This window comes from Gobius niger (assembly GCF_951799975.1).
Source record: "Gobius niger genome assembly, chromosome: 13".
Lineage (NCBI taxonomy): Eukaryota > Metazoa > Chordata > Actinopteri > Gobiiformes > Gobiidae > Gobius > Gobius niger.
The window spans coordinates 4,167,019-4,184,751 of NC_136864.1; the positions used below are offsets into that span (position 1 = coordinate 4,167,019).

Here is a 17,733-nt window from a genome sequence, read left to right on the forward strand (position 1 = left end):
AATTACTTCCAGGTTGGATGTGGCGCGTGAGCAGCTCAGAGTCAATAACGTGGGATTATGGGCTTTAATAATGTGGAGGACAGTTTTTGAGTTTGAACAATGACAAAGTGTAATCAGGAAGTACAAAACGAGGCGCTGACACCATAGAAGAAGAAACTCAAAACTGTGTATATATTGTGAAATTCTACTCCAGGTCTGTTTTTGACGAGTGTGGCCACACCGCCTTTGCTCTGCCCAGTCCCATCAGACCTTAGCTTAGCAGGGAGGGGCCTGGTCAGGACTTGGATGGGAGACCGTTTGGAAACACCAGGAAGCCTGGGCGAATGTGGTGAGTGGTTCGTGGTGGTCGGAGGGGCCGATGGCGCAGACTGGTCGCCTCGCTTCCGTCAGTCTACCCCAGGACAGCTGTGGCTACAACAGTAGCTTACCACCACAGAGTATGGAGTGATATGTCAACTTTAACATACAAACTCTCACCTACAGACAAAAAATACCTAATCTTCACAGTGACATGTTTAATATCTTAACCCCCACCTGAGCCGAGCCTGTTTTCTTCAGTTTGGCTCAGCCTGAATCTAAACGCTTCGTGAGGAAAGTAACAAAAATGTGACACAAAAGTGACAAAAGAGCGACAAAAACGTGGCAAAACCAACACAAGAAAGGACCAATGAGAAGGCAACAAAAAAACGACAAAAAAGCAACTGAAACATGACAAAAACACGACGACATCAAAGTTACGATCAGTTTTCTAGGCCTTAGCTTTAAAATTAGATATTAAGCTTTTAGATTTGGGCAAAGCTGAAATGCACTCGGTTCGGGCGGGAGTTAAGAGGTTAGTTGTTGCACTGATTCAGTGTTTCTCCATACATTTATTTGGGAAATTGTAATTTCAAGAGCAGTTTTCTCACAACATCTCCACATCAGAAGCTCCTACAGACTTCATGTTCTCCAGCTTTCACCTCAACAATGTTATGAAGGGTTTTTTTGAGGGATTTTTTAATATCTAATTCTTAACTTGATTTATTGAGTTTGGGTGAAATTTCATTTTTTGCTGATTTTTCCACTTATAAACATCTTGATATCCAAAGTCCTCTATGAAAAAGTCTTAAAAAACATATATTTAAAACTGGCTCAAGCCATTATTCATTATGTTTTTCACCAAAAAAAAATCATCGACAGCAAAAGCTTCAAATTGGTATCTCTTAATTTTTGACCAGATTTATGTATTTTTTAAAGGCTCCATGGTTTTCATCAGTGGACTCTCCTGTAAAGCTCTGTGGTTGTTCATTTTAGGTGCAGATTGTGACACTTGTGTGACGGCAGCAGGTCTCGGTTTACCCACAGTTTGGGCAAATCGTGTGAAAACTGACACTTTAATGCTAAGGAATAATGAAAAAGGGTCAAATGTGTGTTTCCTATTTTCCACAACAAAAAGTAGTTCAATCAACGTCATCGTCTTTAGAGAAATAACTTTACACCAATCAGAGATCAAAGGTCTGACCCGAGCACGTTGGCTCTACCCAAATCTGAAAACGCCTTAAAGAAAGTGTTATTATGCAGTGGGAGGAGAAAGTGAGTAACCATTTGGAATTTCTCACATTTCTGCCTAAATTTGTCATAAAATGTGGTCAGATCTTTATTAAAATCACAAGAACGATTAAACAGTGTCTGCTTGAACTGAAACCACCCAAACATTTACATTTGATCATATTTTTATTGCAGCTGGAGAATTTCTCATTTGACGAACGTACTTATTAGGACTTCAAGACGTACAAGTTAGATACTGAAATTCAAGTAATTATTAATACCTTTTGAGAGATTTATAGAAAGAAACTTCCAGGAACCTCTACCTTAAAGGAACAGGCCACCGTTTTAACATACTGAGATATGTTCTTACCTTACACGAGTTCTATAGGACCTGTCTGATCTTCACCCGTGCCTTCAGTCACGTAAACACAGCGCAGACGGCGTTAGCATTTAGCCTCTCCCTCTCTCCTCTATAGCTCCAAAACAGGTCAAGATAGAAGCTACCAAGCTCTTCCACGTTTTCCCTATTTAAATATGGTTACGTGAAGTGTTCCACTACAAAGTATAATTACACAAAATTAAACAATGTGGATTTTCTAAGTGGATAAAAGGGGGGACTATATTGTAAGGCGTAATAATACCAGGAGTAATTTGGCATCCACGCAGTAAAGTGAAGATATTGCTGCGCGGATTTCTCGCACTCCTTTACTACCTCCTTTACGTGATTGAAGGCACGGGTGAAAACCAGACAGGTCCTAAAGAACTCGTCAAAGCTAAGGTAAGAACATATCTCAGTATGTAAAAACGGTGGCCTATTCCTTTAAGGTGGTGGAGGGGTTTGAGCGCCCGAATGATCCTGGGAACTCTGCTGTCGGGGGCTTCGTGTGTCCCAGGGCAAACAGGTCCTCGGGGATGGGTCAGACAAAGAGCGGTTCAGAAGCCCAACAGGCCCTTCTGTGGACCCACCACCTGCAGGAGGAGCCATTAGGGGCTGGTGCAGTGTGATTTGGGCAACTCCAACAACTGCTCCCACAACCCCGAAACAGAAAAGTGGAAGAAAATGGATGGATGGATGGATGGATGGATGGATGGATGGATGGAAGAAAGAAAAACTCTACAATTGAATGTCATGTGTAGCCTGGCTAACACCAGACTAAAATCACAAGTGATATTTAGTCTGGGGACACCAATTCATTTTCTCGTAGGAGATGTGTGGTTTACGATCGTCCATAGTCGTTTATTGGGCGATACGAAAAAAAAAAAAAAGTCTATCATGCGTCTGCACGTAGCCACGGCCAATCATATCATCGTATGAGATGACGTATGACGTACCCGCTGTAAACCTTTGAGCTAAATTATTTAGAACAAGGTCTAAAGCTTGATCGAAAAATACCATTGTGTCTGCTGCTGTCATGTTGGATCCGTGAATAAACTTTTTTTTTTTTTATCCGTAAATAAACTACAAGCTTTCGAATAGCGCGTCATCGTCTTGCCGGCCCTCCTCGCTCTGTGATTGGTTCCCAAATCCACCGGAAAATTTGGGCCATGGTCCCCAGGCTGTTGTGCAGTTCGAAATAATTCGAGCACACACAGCAGCCTGGTGTTAGCCAGGTTAGGACGTGTGTCCCTGTTCATCTGAGTCATGGTGGACCAGCAGATATGGATAGGAGTGTGGTATTCAGTTTTAATTTGGAGAAACTGAACTGAAGTGCAGTCTGCTGTAACATGGACCTGTCCACATCAGTCATGGTCCCCCCTGACTCAGAGGAACTGGGACACACATGTAACAACTCCTCACATACTTTATTTTAAAAGTAATACAGGAGTTGTTGTTTTTTTACTCTAGAACATTTACTGTGTACCAAGAGAAAAACATAGAAACTTTAGTCTACACTGACTCCCTAAAAGTTATTGCCAATCTATTGAAAACGCTTCACAGTGTGCGGCCTGAGATGTGACCAAAAAAACGTAACAAAGCCGTGTGCGTTTGGTTTGGGACCTAACTCTGTCCTCGTTCTTGTCCCAGTTTTGGTCCCGCCTCAGTGGAGCCCATTGTTCCCGAGCGTCTCCATTGTGCTGGGGCAGAGCGGGTGCGTTTGGAGCGGCCCCCGGGCGTATAATGGGCCCGTGTTCGGGACGGGGTTCAGACAGAGGAGGAGGTGAGCCGAGGTCAGGGGTTATGGAGACGGGACGCGGTCTCGGGGTCAGGGGTCAGCGGTGTGGGAAAAAGAGACGCAAAATCAAACACTTAATAGGGGGCAGCAGAGGGAGGGAAGGGGAGAGCTCAGCTTCCTGGATGAGGCTGTCCTTCCGTCAGTTGGATCTGGCACAGATTAAGACTCTTTCAGATAAACCTAAACGCTCTGCCAAAAGGAAAACTGGTCTAACTGGTTCTGTTTGGATCATTGTTGCTGAACCAAAACACAAATAACTTGAAAAAACTGAAGCAGAGAGGAGACAGAGGGCGAAAATAACATGATTTACACATAGCTGAAAGTTTTACATTTACAAAGGAAGTATACTTGTCATAAGGTTTATCAACTTTGTAAACTATACTGTATGTTTATAAGTAAAATATAACATATTTAATTTACAAACTTTTGTATTGTACATTTGTATTGCAGACCTGACTACTTTATTCAACTTTGAAGGTGTTTGTGTGTAGTTCTCTTCTATTTCTTACAACAGCATAACAATCGGGGGGAAAAGAAATAAAACCGTACAAGTATCTGGCTCAGCTTCGAGACAAAAACATCGACCATGTTAGCCACACCGCCTTTGCTCTGCCTGATCCCGTCAGAACTTGGAAGCTGAGCAGGGAAGGGCCTGGTCGGCACTTGGATGGGCGACCGTTTGGGAAACACCAGGAAGCCTGGGCGAATGTAGTGAGTGAGTGAGTGGTTGGTAGTGGTCGGAGGGGCCGATGGCGCAGACTGGCTCCCTTGCTTCCGTCAGTCTACCCCAGGGCAGCTGTGGCTACAATAGTAGCTTGCCACCACCGAGTATGGAGTGAACGAATATTGCAAGCTCTGTATTTGTGTGAGTCACTGCCAATCCCTTATAGGGAAATCTGAGGAGGAGAGCAGCCGCCTCCAGAGGGCGCTCAATGGTCACAGTCTGCAGAGTTAAACTAAGAACAAAAAAACAGAGACTTCAATAGTTCTTTTTTTTACGATTCACTTTATTTATAACCAATATTTTAATACTGTACATATGGACACTTTGATCAAACAAACATCGACTTGGTTCTGTTCAGGATCTTCCTCAGAGCAGATTTCAGGGACTGGAACAGCGGAGCCACGAGCCACAAACAGAAACAAGTCGGGATCAACAGCAACAGCCAGGAGGGTCTGAGGAGAGACAAGGATTATTACTACTACTACTACTACTACTACAACTACTACAACAACAACTACTACTGCTACTTCTGTTAATACTACAACTGCTACTGGACAGGTTAGTGGTGTGTGTGATTTAGGTTTAGTTGAAGATGAATTTCACTTGGGGGTTTGTTTTCCCAGACAGGTGCTACGATTGTGCCAAAAAAAATAATAAAATAAAATAAAATTGTTTGGACAAATATTGCAAATCGATGCTAAACTGAGGAGTGAAGGAAGTTACTTTTCGACTGTCAAACAACATATAGCTCAAATCGCCCACATTAGAACAATACACAATAATCTACAATGGTAATATTTTTTTTTTCACTCAAACTTGACTGTAAAAACAGTTTAAGTGGCGCTAGCCCGCAGCTAGCTTTGACCGTTAGCCTGTAAGTTTCTTCCTCGTGAATCCACTAGTGTGTATTGGTGACTCCGACCCGGTGCCAGTAAAGTTGCAATTGTGGTTTTATGACCAGAGACACCGGGGGAGATAAAAAAAAAACTAATCATCCCATAAACACTTGTATTACCCCCAGAGGGACTACGGAAAGGATTTATTAGGTAGGTAAGGTAAGGTAAACACGTTACTTAATACTGCTTAGAGCACACCTTCTTCCTCCGAGGCAAATCAAGTTCTTCTGTAACCATCACTTCTACCTCAACTGCTCATGCTACACTTTTAAACAGTAACTCACTGTGACAGGTGGAGGGCGTGTTTCCTGCAGCCCTTACAGGGTCTGGGGTGAACGCATAGCACAGTGGAGACGGCCCGACCACAGCGCCACCTCCTGTCTGCAACACTGAAATACACCAGAGAGAGAGGCGAGATCAGGAACGGACTCGGCTCTGGCTCAGATGAGTTTAGCTCAGTGGAAAAGGGGAAGGCGCAGCGCGGTCCGAGTCTCACCAGGGGTCCGGGGGGTAGCTGGCGAGCGTGCCGTTGAGGATGAAGCTGGACGACCCGCCTCCGTCCAGGTTGATGGCGTTAATGACTCCGTTCTGCTTCAGGAAATCCGCCACTTCCCACAGACTCATCCTGCGCACAAAACCGTGTGTCAGATGCCCTTCCACACCCCTAGTAACAGTCGACATTGTCATTAGCTTTTCCCTATGGGGGTTTTTCACATCCCAGGTTAGAAATGACTGTGTTCATCAAGTAAACAGTTATAAAAAAAACAAAGCGTAAACCTGCCAGCAATAAGCCTACATGCTCCCAATGCTCAGCGAGATTTACATGAAAGAGAATCTAAACTGAGACTGAAGACTTTGAAAAACATGGACGTACCATCGTTATTAGCTCGTGATGCCTGATAGGAAATGGATCAGGCTCCGGAAGTCCTTTGCTGTGATTAACTTTCCAATAAACTTTTTTTGCCCTGACAAATGCGTGGATGTAAAAATGGCAAGAATGACTTAACATGCACAACGTCGTCCAATTCTTTCTTTTCACTATTTTTGTTCATAATTTCACCCCTTTCTATATATAGGAGCTGGTTCCAAAAGCCCAGTCAAACTGCTAGCATGAACAAGCTACAGTTGCACAAGGAACGCTATGGAGAAAGCCATCCTCCCCGTACAATTTTTAGATATTTGGCTAGTTTTGATGTCTTGAATTAAAATAGACAAAACTCTCCCGTTATGATGTTCATTTTATGACGTTTTGTCTTTGGATCTTGTCTGAAATCAGACAACCTGTCGTATACCACAACTGCAAGAAATATAAATTAATAACATTTGAAAATTAAATTCTGTTTTGAAATGTCAGTTTAGTTTAGTCACTTGTGGATACATTTCTTCAGGATTTGGCCCCACAGCCCCGGAGAATGTCTGTGTCTTTGCCTTTAAAGCAGTACTAAGTAACTTGTTTACCTTAATAAATCCTCTCCGTAGTCCCTCTGGGGGCAATACAAGTGTTAATGGGATGATTGGAGGGTCTTTCACCTCCTCCTGGTGTCTCTGGCCAGAAAACCACAATTGCAACTTGACACCGAACCGGAGTCACCAATACACACTAATGGAATCACGAAGAAGAAGCTAACGGGCTAACGGGCAAAGCTAACTGTGGCCTAGCGCCACTTAAACAGTATTTACAGCGAAGTTTGAATAAGAAAAAATATTTCCATTGTGTAATTGGATGTACAATATCCCTCTCTCCCTTTGTCTTTTCTGTCAGTGTAGCCACTATAGCACAAACCTGGTAATCATGTTATCTTTCAAAAAATTTGAATAATACTTAAATAATGAATCAAGTTACTGTAAATACTGCATTTGGACTGCTTTTGCGGTGATCCTTCAGCCGGTGCTTCTTGTAGCTGCCTGTGGGGTACCACAAACCAGTGAACACACTAAACAATTAGTTCATCCCCTAAACAAAACCCTGAACCACAAACAAAGCAATGTGGTTTATTCTATTTGTTGCAAAGAAGAGGAATGCAAAGAGCATTATTGGCGAAACCATAAAGTGTTACAGAAGAGGCTTTATCAACACCGCAGGGAAAGCACAAGCGGCCCTCAGTCTGCTGTTCACCTCCACCTCAAAGCCACCAACCACTCCTTTGAGGACGGAGAGGTCAAGATTTTAGCTAAAGAAAAACAAGAGCAATTTTTGTGAAGAAGGAGAACCCATCCATGAACAGGAATGGACGACTCCGATTTCACTTGTCTCTACTGCACAGCAACCTCCTGCGGCCCAGGCCTGGAGAGGCTTCAACTCAGCCCAGGACAGATCAATAGGCAGGTAATTAGCAGTGATCAGAGATTAGGGCCGTTCAGACTGAAGCTGTGTGATTTAGGTCATTAGGACTTAGGACTACAAAGACTCATAACTACAAAGATGTTTACCCACAGGTGAGAGTAGCTGTTAATAGTGGGGAGGGACCGAGCGAAGCTCCTCCCAGTGGTCTTTATCTGGTCTGCAGGCAGAGCTGGAGCTTTAGTGTCGCTGACGAAGCCTTTTGGATTAGAGGCGAAACATTCGACACTACAGAGCACAGAAGATGACTCAAGAACCTTCATTGAAGATGAAAAACTCTTGTACGACTGAGAGCCTACACAGACATCTGCCTGTGGGGTGTTTTATCTGTGTTTTATATTGTGTATGGACTTTATAAACCTGCTGCCTCTGCCCAGGGACGACAGATGGAACTGAGCATATCACCTCTGGTCTGTGCAACACATTTGTTAAATAAATAATATTGGGATCCAAAACCTGGCATCCTTTTCTTTTATGGAAGATGCCAACTGCGAAAGTCCGCAGGGATAATTACATGTTTGTGCATGCGCTTTGTCTAAATAAGGTTCTGCACTCTTGCAACGTCTCCACAGTTGCACCAAACTTTCCAGTCTTGCACTTAACAATGGGGGATTTTTTACTATCTATTTCTGATCCTCATTTATTTAGTTTTAAACCCCCAAAACCAAGGAAAACATTAGAATTTTTACAGATTGCACTAATACGTAGCTTATACAAAAAATAAACAAGATCCCTCAGAGCAAATCTTTGTAACTATGTCACAAAATAAAACCGTACATTCGACCTGGCTCTATATATCAATTGTCATTGTCAATTTTGGCCATTGTTTTGTTGTTGTTGATGCATAAAATACCTTATTTTTTATATGAAAACATCAAATAAAAGAAAACAAACTTCATCTATTTTTTATGTCATATTTCTGTCAGTAATCCACAGCGAAGGTTTGAAATTCAAAGGAAACAAATGCCTGTATTCTCTTCTAAATATTACACCGTGTGACTTCAACAGTTCAAGTGCAGGACCGGTCGTTGAAAAGCGTTACATAACTTTACCCTCGGTGCAGCGTCTCTCCGTCGACCTGGAGCAGCACCACGCTCCCGTTAGCGTCGTGTCCCACGGCCGTGCGAGCAGACAACATGTCCGCAAAGTCCCGGAACAACTTCACTGACAAACTGGGTATTAGTACACGGGTGAATTACCATAGAATTATCAAATGAGTGTGTATTTGTAGTAATAGCAGTGTTTATTTACTGGACTGGTTCTCGTCGTTCTCCACCTGCAGACTGTGGTTGATATAGACCTGCATTAGGACAATAATGTTAGTGTTAGAGTTACATCACCACTAGCATTTCTTTATTACATGTCATTTAAAGGGAAAAATTATGTATTTTTGTGAGATGGTGCCAGTTAGTGTTTTTTAATGTGTGGTTTTCTTGCTAACTGATTACTGCCCAAGGTAAAAGGCGGAAGTGGATTGAGAGAGGGCAAGGGGACAGACAGCGAGGACACTGTGGATACACCGGAGTGGTGGCGCCGAGAGGCGCAGGCGCCACGGGCCGACGGAAGAGTGACAGAGGAGAAGAGACGGACTGGTTCGCCTCAACGTTTCCCACTTTGCATACCAACCACTCTTGTTTTCACCTAACCACGCCTCTAATTACCCACGAGCCATTATACCAAGCCAAGCCTCGTCATCTCAGTTTGTTTGAAACTGTCGACCCCGCCCTCCCTCCCTTCATGTCTGTTCCATTTCAGCAATGATTCTCCTGCTTAGAAGGGCTGGGTTCATCTGAGACGGAGCCTCCGCCCACAGTCTCGGCCAGTTTCACTCCACACTATAACCTTGTGAATAAAATCTTAATTTTAACTCTGTGGGTCTTTACATGCTCCACTGAAGCTGGGACAGTGACTGTACCTGTCCATCCCGCAGCAGCCACACGACTCCACTGACCAGCTGCACAAAGGGGTTCTTCTGCTGGAGCACGTCCTTCTTAGACAGATACCTGCCCACAGAAACATGAGCATTAACTAATGTAAATGTATGAATAGAGAAACCCACACGTTACTGACCCGAACACGAGGCTGCCGTCGCTCCTGATCCCGAACTGCGCGTTCAGGACGCCTCTGCTGCGACTCACCACATGGCCCTTGCTGATCACATGACCCAGACACTGACCCGTGCTGGCGTTGTAGAAGCCCGCGTTCACCGCCACCTTACAGCCACCAGAGCGCGCTGTCTGAGCCGCCGGCACCAGCAGGTTCAGCCAACACCCGCCAGGACCCCCTGGCTCCAGCACCGAGAGCGTCCGGAGGGGGTCTGGCACCACAGCCAGGCGCCCTGCAGGAGAGAGGAGGGACGATGATCAAGGAAACCTTCATGTCAGCCGATCACCATAGAAGCCCGCTATGACGACAGCAAATCATCGCCCGAGATCCCTCTCTTAAGCCCCTCATTCACTGCCTCGGCCGTTTCCCATCTGTGCTGCGTTCCTCCTCCGCCCCTCTGCCACCTGGCCTCGCCTCTCTGCTCATCATCCGGTGGATCTCATTCATCATTCTCATGCTCCGTCCACACCAAACTCGTTTTGGCGCCTCCAAAGCGTCAGGTTTACATTTAAAATACATGGAGGACGCGCCTCCGGGGGGCGTCAAGATGTCCCGCAGCGCGTCACGCTCCTCCTCCGCGGCGCGTTTTGAGGTTTTTCGCGCTTGGTGAGCGTTTGACGCGCCTCCAGGGCGTCGAGCGCGGCCGACGCTCGAGTTGGGAAATGTTGAACTTTTTGGCGAAATTCGCGAGCGTCGACCAATCAGGAGCTTTCTCCCCATAGTGACGTACGTTGTAGCTGAGCCACCGGGGCAGATTCTACGCCAGCCCCACAGATGTAAACAAGTCGCAAGTCACGGACGTAGCTTCTTTGTGAACCGGAGCTACAGCCGCTCTGGGACTTTTTTTTTTTAGAAAGACACATCAGTGCTTCTTTATCTAAACACCAGGATTAAAAGCGGCGGAAGTACCGTTGAAAGCGACTCTCGTCCGAGCGCAGCTCCTGGAGCAAATAGGGGAAACTCACCAAACTGAGAACGCCTAACGCCTTCGGACGATCTCATGAATCCAGACACGGCGCCGACGAGCCCGTAGACGACGTTGTCTGGCTTTATGAAGCAATAAAAGCCAAGCCACTCTCTCTATGTCATCCATGTTGATAACTGATAACTGACAACGGCTCCCAACGCGCTCCACGACGACGCTCTTGACGCGCGTCGAGAGCGTCTTGACGCTTGGTAACGAGCGTCTGACTTGAATGAGCACAGGCGTCCAACAACGGGCGTGACGCGCGTTTTTGACGCCCAAATCGAGTTTGGTGTGGACGGAGCATCATGTACATCAACCTGTTTATCCACTGTCTTCGCCGAGGTCTGAGCACCAAACATGATTCATGTCCGATAAAACACTTCTAATGCCGCTGTGTTTCTTTGAATCTTTTCAGGTTGAATTCTAACAGTACATAAGACCCTTCTTCTCATAAATTAATAAGATTTATGTGGTTCCTCATCTGGATTTGCAGAAACTAGACCTTTTAGTAACTTGGGATCCATGAAATCATCATGAACAAAGTCTCAAATGTTCTTGTAAAGCCATGCCATCACCAGACTGCATATGTATGGAAAGCTGCAGGACGTGAAGATTCTCACAGACTAAAATGACATATAATATAAACACTCTGCCGCAGGACTGACCGTGGACGTAGCGCCCCCTGCTGGGCTCGGAGATGAAGGTGTGGGTGGAGACCGGGTGTGGGTCTGAAGACGAGGCCCAGGACTCAAACGACGACTGGGACCAAACCACTGAGCGGTCTCTATGGCGACGAGAGGAGGGGCCGCTGTTGATCATCGGCTGAGTCTCTCTGTAAAGAAAAAAGATCATGAAGTGTTTAAGAATAAATCATTCGTCTTTCTTTAAAGCTGTGCCAATATTGTCCATTATCTCATCGACTAAACCAAGTCTAAACACTAATAGGCTTTAAACTGGAACAATACAAAAAGGACAGGACAAACTAGGACTAAACAAAGAAACCAGGTCGACATTTGGGCTAACTCTGAGCTGCTGTGTTTGTGTCATAATGTAGCTGTATGAGGCTAATAGCAGCTAAAAGCAGGAGGAGCTAACACCAGAAAACACTGTTTTAGTCTCTTATCCACAAAAGTACATTCTTTTGAAAGCTTCCATAAAACATGTTACCCACGACTAAAGTAAAGTCCATCTCTGTCATGTTGGTCTCAACAGCAACAGTTTCTTCTTGTAGCTTCTCAGTGACAGCAGCTAATGCTGATGCTAATGCTAATGCTAATGCTGCTCTCCAAGACACAGAGCAGGAGCATAAGGAGGAGGAGTTTTTCCCTCCTTATGTAGAGGCAGCCAATCAGCATTCAGCTGGTGAAGGTCACAACATCGCCTCCTGCTCTGCTTCAATGGGATTTTCCATAAAGTTTCAGGCAGATTTGAAGGAACTAACTGACTAAAAAGGGGCTGGAAAGAAGCAAAGCCCCCCCCCCCCCCCCCCCCCCTCTATATACTACATCATAAAAGTACGTTACAAATAAAATGTATTATTATTATTATTATTATTATTATTATTATTATTATTATTATTATTATTATTATTATTATTATTATTATTATTATTATTATTATTATTATTATTATTACATGCAGAAACTGAACAACATGAAAACAAACGTTTGACATTAGCTGTTGTGCGATGCTCAATTTGACAAATTCATTACATATTAATAAACAACAACTGGCATCACTAAATTCAACACACACATGGATTTATTATGTAAATTTATGTCTAAATTTGCCAAAATAAAATACATTTTATTTTGACAATTCTTTGAGTGATATTTTGGAGAAAGTTCAGCTTCCCTTGACGTTAATGAAGAGATTGGTCTTTACTGTGAGCGGCTCGTCTCCCCTCAGACCCGACTCATTCCTTTGCTGGGAGCGGGACATCACCAGCCCGTCTCTGTGGAGAAGCTTTACAAACAGTCGAGTTTCACGCCGCTTTAGCAGCTCGTAAAAACATGTCTCCCGGTATGTTGCCCGGTGTGACTTCACTAACATAAAGTGTGATGTCGGGTCTCACCTCGTCATTTCAGCGCAAGACATCCACAGACACAGCAGCACAAGCACAAACCTCCGCGTCCCCATCCGGTCCCTGGTTCGCATCCGTGGGGCACATCTGAGCCGGAGCCGGAGTGGAGCCTGGCAGTGCTCACAGTCTGGTCGGACCAGTTCACCGGAATGCACAGGATCTCTTTTTCGGCAGTTCAGGGTGGAGTTTCATTTCAATTAATATGACGCTCCTTTTATATGTGGGGATTGTTGGTTCTTTACTAAGAAAGTGGTGCTTCCCTGTCTCACATTAGCACCAAAGTACATCTCTGACTGGTGCTTTTCATTGTTGCTTTGCTTAGTCTCTATATTAGTACTGGATTCTTTATTAGTACTATTGTAGCAATGTAATGTTTTGACTGTGTCGGCGTGTTGTAGACTGATTTAGAATACTGCACATTTAAGTCATTCAATAAATCAATACAATTGTGTAGAATATAAAAAATAAGTAAGTAAGTAAGAAAGTAAGTGCTTTATTGTCATTGTACAACAAAAAAGTGTTCAGGTGTTAGTCCTGAGCCGCTGCCACTGTGGGTCAACCTGACCCACATGACCTTGGAGGACGAGGAAACTGTAGCACTTGGAAGAAACCTGGCTGCTCTCCCTCTGATCCTCTGAAATTAAAATGGTGCAGGACCTCCTGGCTTTGTCCCTGTGCCAGAGCGTGGTGTCCCACACTGGTCAGCTCCTTCCTCTTCCTCCTGCGCAGCTCCCTCCACTCCACAGCAGTCTTTCACCATTTCCCCTCTTGTGACGCCTCCTCTGTGCTGTAGGTGTGGGGGCTCCTGGTGCCTCTTCAGTGTTTCAGAAGAACAACTTTGTAGATCTCAAATGGGTTAAAAAAAAAAAAAAAAAACAAGCTAGCATTTTGTTTGCCTTTAAAAAGCTGCTTTCTTCAGGACCATTTTTGATTCTAAAAATAAACAAATCCACCAAACCTCCGCAAAAACACGGCAAAGACGTACAAAAGTATCCAGAAAAACAATGTGGAACAGAAACCACAAATGCAGTTTGCAGAAAAAAAGATTTAAAAAAATTAAGCTGTACCAGGAGAGAGGGAGGTCGCTTCCTGTTTTCACGTCGCATAGTCGTATAGTTGTGCTCAAAAGTTTACACACCCTGGAAGAATTGTTTATTTTTTTACTATTTTTTCAGAGAATATGAATGATAATACAACCTATATTGTTTCACTCATGGTTAGTGTTTGTGCAAAGCCATTTATGGTCAAACAACTGAGTTTGCTCCTAAATCATAATGACAAAAGAAAGTGCCAAACATCCTGGTGATCTTATGTCTGATAACATGCACACAAGTCGACACAGACGTGTTTGAACAGCTACGAAGAAGGTAAGAATCCTCACTTGTGATCTGTATTTGTAATTATTAACGGTCAGAGACACACCCTTCCATCTTTCATCATGTGATGCACTGATATTTCTGTTTACTGAGTCATGAGGAAAACAAAACAACTGTTGTAGCTGTTTCAATGTGGAGGCACTTCTTGGGCTGCATGGCCAAGTGGCCGGAAGAAAACATTACTACGCAAATGCCACAAAGTATCTGTTTACAATCTGCCAAACAGCACAGAGACAAGCCCCAACATTTCTGAAACAATGTAATTTGGAATCATGAAACTAAAATGGAACTTTTTGGCCATAAACGTTTCATTTGGAGGAGTCAACAAGGCCTGTGATGAACAGTGATCATTTCCAGGTGGATCACTGATGTTATGGGGATGTGTGAGCTTCACGGAACTTGGTCAAAATTGATTTCAGGATGAATGCATCATGTTATTAAAAGATACTGGAGGAAAAGTGTCACACATCAGCCTGGACGCTGCGCATGGGACGCACTTGGACTTTCCAACATGACAACGATCCAAAGCACAAGACCAGGTCGACCTCTCATTGGCTAAAGCAGAATAAAGTGAAGGTTCTGGAGTGGCCATCTCAGTCTCCTGACCTCAATATCACTGAGCCACTCTGGGGAGATCTCAAACGTGCGGTTCATGCAAGACAGACCAGGAAATTACAGGAATTGGAGACTCTTTGTTTTACCATCCGAGAAATAAAGAGGCCCATCCATAAGTACAACACAAGAATCCAAGCTGTCATTGATGTTAAAGGGGGAAATGCACAGTATTAAGAACTGGTGTATGAACTTTTCATCAGGGTCATTTTGGTGTCATGATGATTTAAAGCAGTACTACATAACTTGTTTGCCTTAATAAATCCTTTCCGTAGTCTCTCTGGGGGTAATACAAGTGTTAATGGGATGATTGGAGGGTCTTTCACCTCCTGGTGTCTCTGGCCAGAAAACCACACTTGCAGCTTTCCCTGCTCCGACCCGGAGCCACCAATACACACTAATGGAATCACAAAGAAGAAGCTAAAGCTAACTGCGGGCTAGCACCACTTAAATAGTATTTACAGCCAAGTCTGAGTGATTGGATGTACAATATCCCTCTCTCCCTTTGTCTTTTCTGTCAGTGTAGTATTTACTCTCACGGACAATTAATAAGTAAAAAAAACAAGGGCTTGAGTTACTTAGTTCTGCTTTAAAGCAGTACTAAGTAACTCTTCCCCCTAAAGGCCATAAGCGCAACTGCAGGTGTAGAAGCAAGTTACGTTTTTTTAATTTATTAATTGTCTTGGAGAGTAGACAGGAAAGGCGAAGGGAGAGAGGGTTACTTTGCATCCAATTATACAATAGAAATATTTTTTCTCACTCAAACTTGGCTGTAAATACTGTTTAAAGTGACATTAGCCCGCAGTTAGCTTTGCCCGTTAGCATGATAGCTTCTTCTTCGTGATTACATTAGTGTGTATTGCTTTCTCCGCACCAGGGGCAGTCAAGTTGCAAACATGGTTTTCTGGCCAGAGACACCAGGGGGAGATGAAAGACCCTCCAATCATCCCATAAACACTTGTATTACCCCCACAGGGACTACGAAAAGGATTTATTAAGGTAAACAAGTTACTTAGTTCTGCTTTAAAGTCGAACTAGAGAAAATGTGCTCGGTTCAGGTGGGGGTTAAGAGGTTAATATGTGCGCACCTCCTCCTCCCGTCCTGCAGGTGTCGCCCTCGCTGTCTCCGCTCCAGTCTCGGGGTAAAAAGTTGAAGGGGAAGATGGCGGCCCCCTGTGTCCGCTCCAGACGCGGACTTTTGGGGAATAAACAGCACATTTACTCCGCGCTGCTCAGGATAACTTCGCCCAGAGAGACTTTTCTGAACAGAGCGACGGAAAACACGAGCTACAGATCCGCCAGTCACTCCGCAGACTCTCAGCACAACCAGAAGTACTGCCTGGAGCTGGTCAGGTGCGAAAACCGACACCAAAACAGGAGCGATCCACGACTAAACCAGGGCTGGAATCATTGATTATTACTGATAAACTCAACAGCGAGAGAGTGAAGTCTGGGGTTTGCGTCTTTTGCAGCGTCACAAATAGTTAGGATTATATAAGTGCACAATGTCAGGCCAAAATGCCAAAATGAAGGCCTTAAATATGATTAAAATGGATCAAAATCTATTTTATATGAACCTACAATACCAAGCTTTCTGGGTAAAACCTTAACCCCTTAACCAGGTGGATTTTCTCCAGTTCAGCTTTACCCAAATCTAAAAACTTAAAGCCTATAGGCCAGTGTAACGCCTCATTTGAAAGACCTACCAAACTCATTTTAACGGATCCTTGCGTTTTTGTGCAGTTTTGTCACTTTTTCATCCTCGCTTTCGTCTCATTTTAGTAGCTTTTTCAAGAGGCTTTTAGATGTGGGTGAAGCCAAACTGGAGAAAATGTGCTCGGTTCAGGTGGGGGTTAAAGGAACATACTGAGGTTTGTTCTTACCTGAGCTTAGACGAGTTGATGCGTACCCGTCTGGTCTTTGTGCGTGTGCTCAGTCCAACAAAAAGACCAAAGATGTTGTTAGCATTCAGCCTCTCCTCTCCTCTATATAAAGGTATAATCCCTCCTCAGTCTTGTTTGATGGAATGTTTGCCAAACTCAAGAAAGAACCACATTTGCTTTGTTTGTAAATTAAAAATGTACTATTTGGGTATTAAAACAGCATTTAAAAAGCAATGATTTTACTTGCTGCTGCCAGTATAAAGTCTGTAAAGTGTGGTAGGCTCTAACTTAAAGCCACACCGCGTAGAATTTAACCCAATAATTAAAATTGAAAAAGAAGCATTTATTTTATGACAGAGTTTTTCATCATCGGGCGGCACGGTTAGCGCTCTCGCTTCACAGCTAGAAGGTCCGGGTTCGATTCCCACCTGCACGGGGCCTTTCCGTGTCTGCGTAGGTTTCCTCCGGGCACTCCGGTTTCCCCTACCACAAAAAACATGCACAATAGGCCAGGATGAATGCTGTGTGTGAGTGAATGTATGGTGATGGTCAGAGGGTCCGTTGGCGCAGACGTGTGTAGTCGCAAAAGTGCCTCTGACAGTCTCCCCCAGGGGAAACTGAAGCTACAAACGTAGTTTACCACCACCGAGTATGAAGTGAATGTACATTTGTCTCATGTAAAGCGCTTTGTGACCATGTCTGTGAAAGGTGCTATATAAATAAAGATCTTCTTCTTCTTCATCATCATTGAAAAATGCCTCATAAATGTACAAGCAAACATTTATGAGGCTCACCCCTCCTAAGATATGACTGTACACTTTACCGGGAGTGGGTGCGTCTTCAGCTCGTTTCCATGGAGATGTGAAGAAAGGCAGCAGAATTTGAGATTTAAACAGGTTAGGTCCTCATCCAAATCTTTTATTACACACTGCAGTAACAGCATTTTCTGTGTTCGAGCTGCTCATTAGGAGCATGTTTTGTTTTGCCTGCAACAGTGTAGTTCAAAATGTTACACAGTGTACCTTTAAAGCAGTTTGCCCAAAA

General features: G+C 44.1%; 2 protein-coding genes across 3 annotated transcripts in view; one reads left to right on the plus strand and one right to left on the minus strand.

Moving 5' to 3' along the window:
• Nucleotides 1-5,601: 5,601 nt before the first annotated feature.
• LOC306972763 (N-acetylglucosamine-1-phosphodiester alpha-N-acetylglucosaminidase-like) lies at nucleotides 5,602-12,817 on the minus strand (the record flags this gene model as incomplete). Its single annotated transcript, XM_079569469.1, has 8 exons — nucleotides 5,602-5,710; nucleotides 5,818-5,946; nucleotides 8,715-8,826; nucleotides 8,914-8,962; nucleotides 9,578-9,665; nucleotides 9,733-10,000; nucleotides 11,401-11,567; nucleotides 12,810-12,817. The coding sequence occupies 8 exons, from the start codon at nucleotides 12,815-12,817 to the stop codon at nucleotides 5,602-5,604; spliced, it is 930 nt and encodes a 309-aa protein (XP_079425595.1).
• A 3,139-nt stretch (nucleotides 12,818-15,956) lies between these two features.
• The window catches only part of ndufaf6 (NADH:ubiquinone oxidoreductase complex assembly factor 6), a 31,621-nt gene continuing 29,844 nt past the window's right edge, over nucleotides 15,957-17,733 (plus strand). The window contains exon 1 of one of the 2 annotated variants that reach the window (XM_079569865.1): nucleotides 15,957-16,159. In XM_079569865.1, the coding sequence (XP_079425991.1) occupies nucleotides 15,969-16,159 (191 nt within the window). In that variant the 5' untranslated portion in view covers nucleotides 15,957-15,968. The remainder of the gene's footprint in view (nucleotides 16,160-17,733) is intronic. The other variant, XM_079569866.1, reaches the window with a different exon arrangement.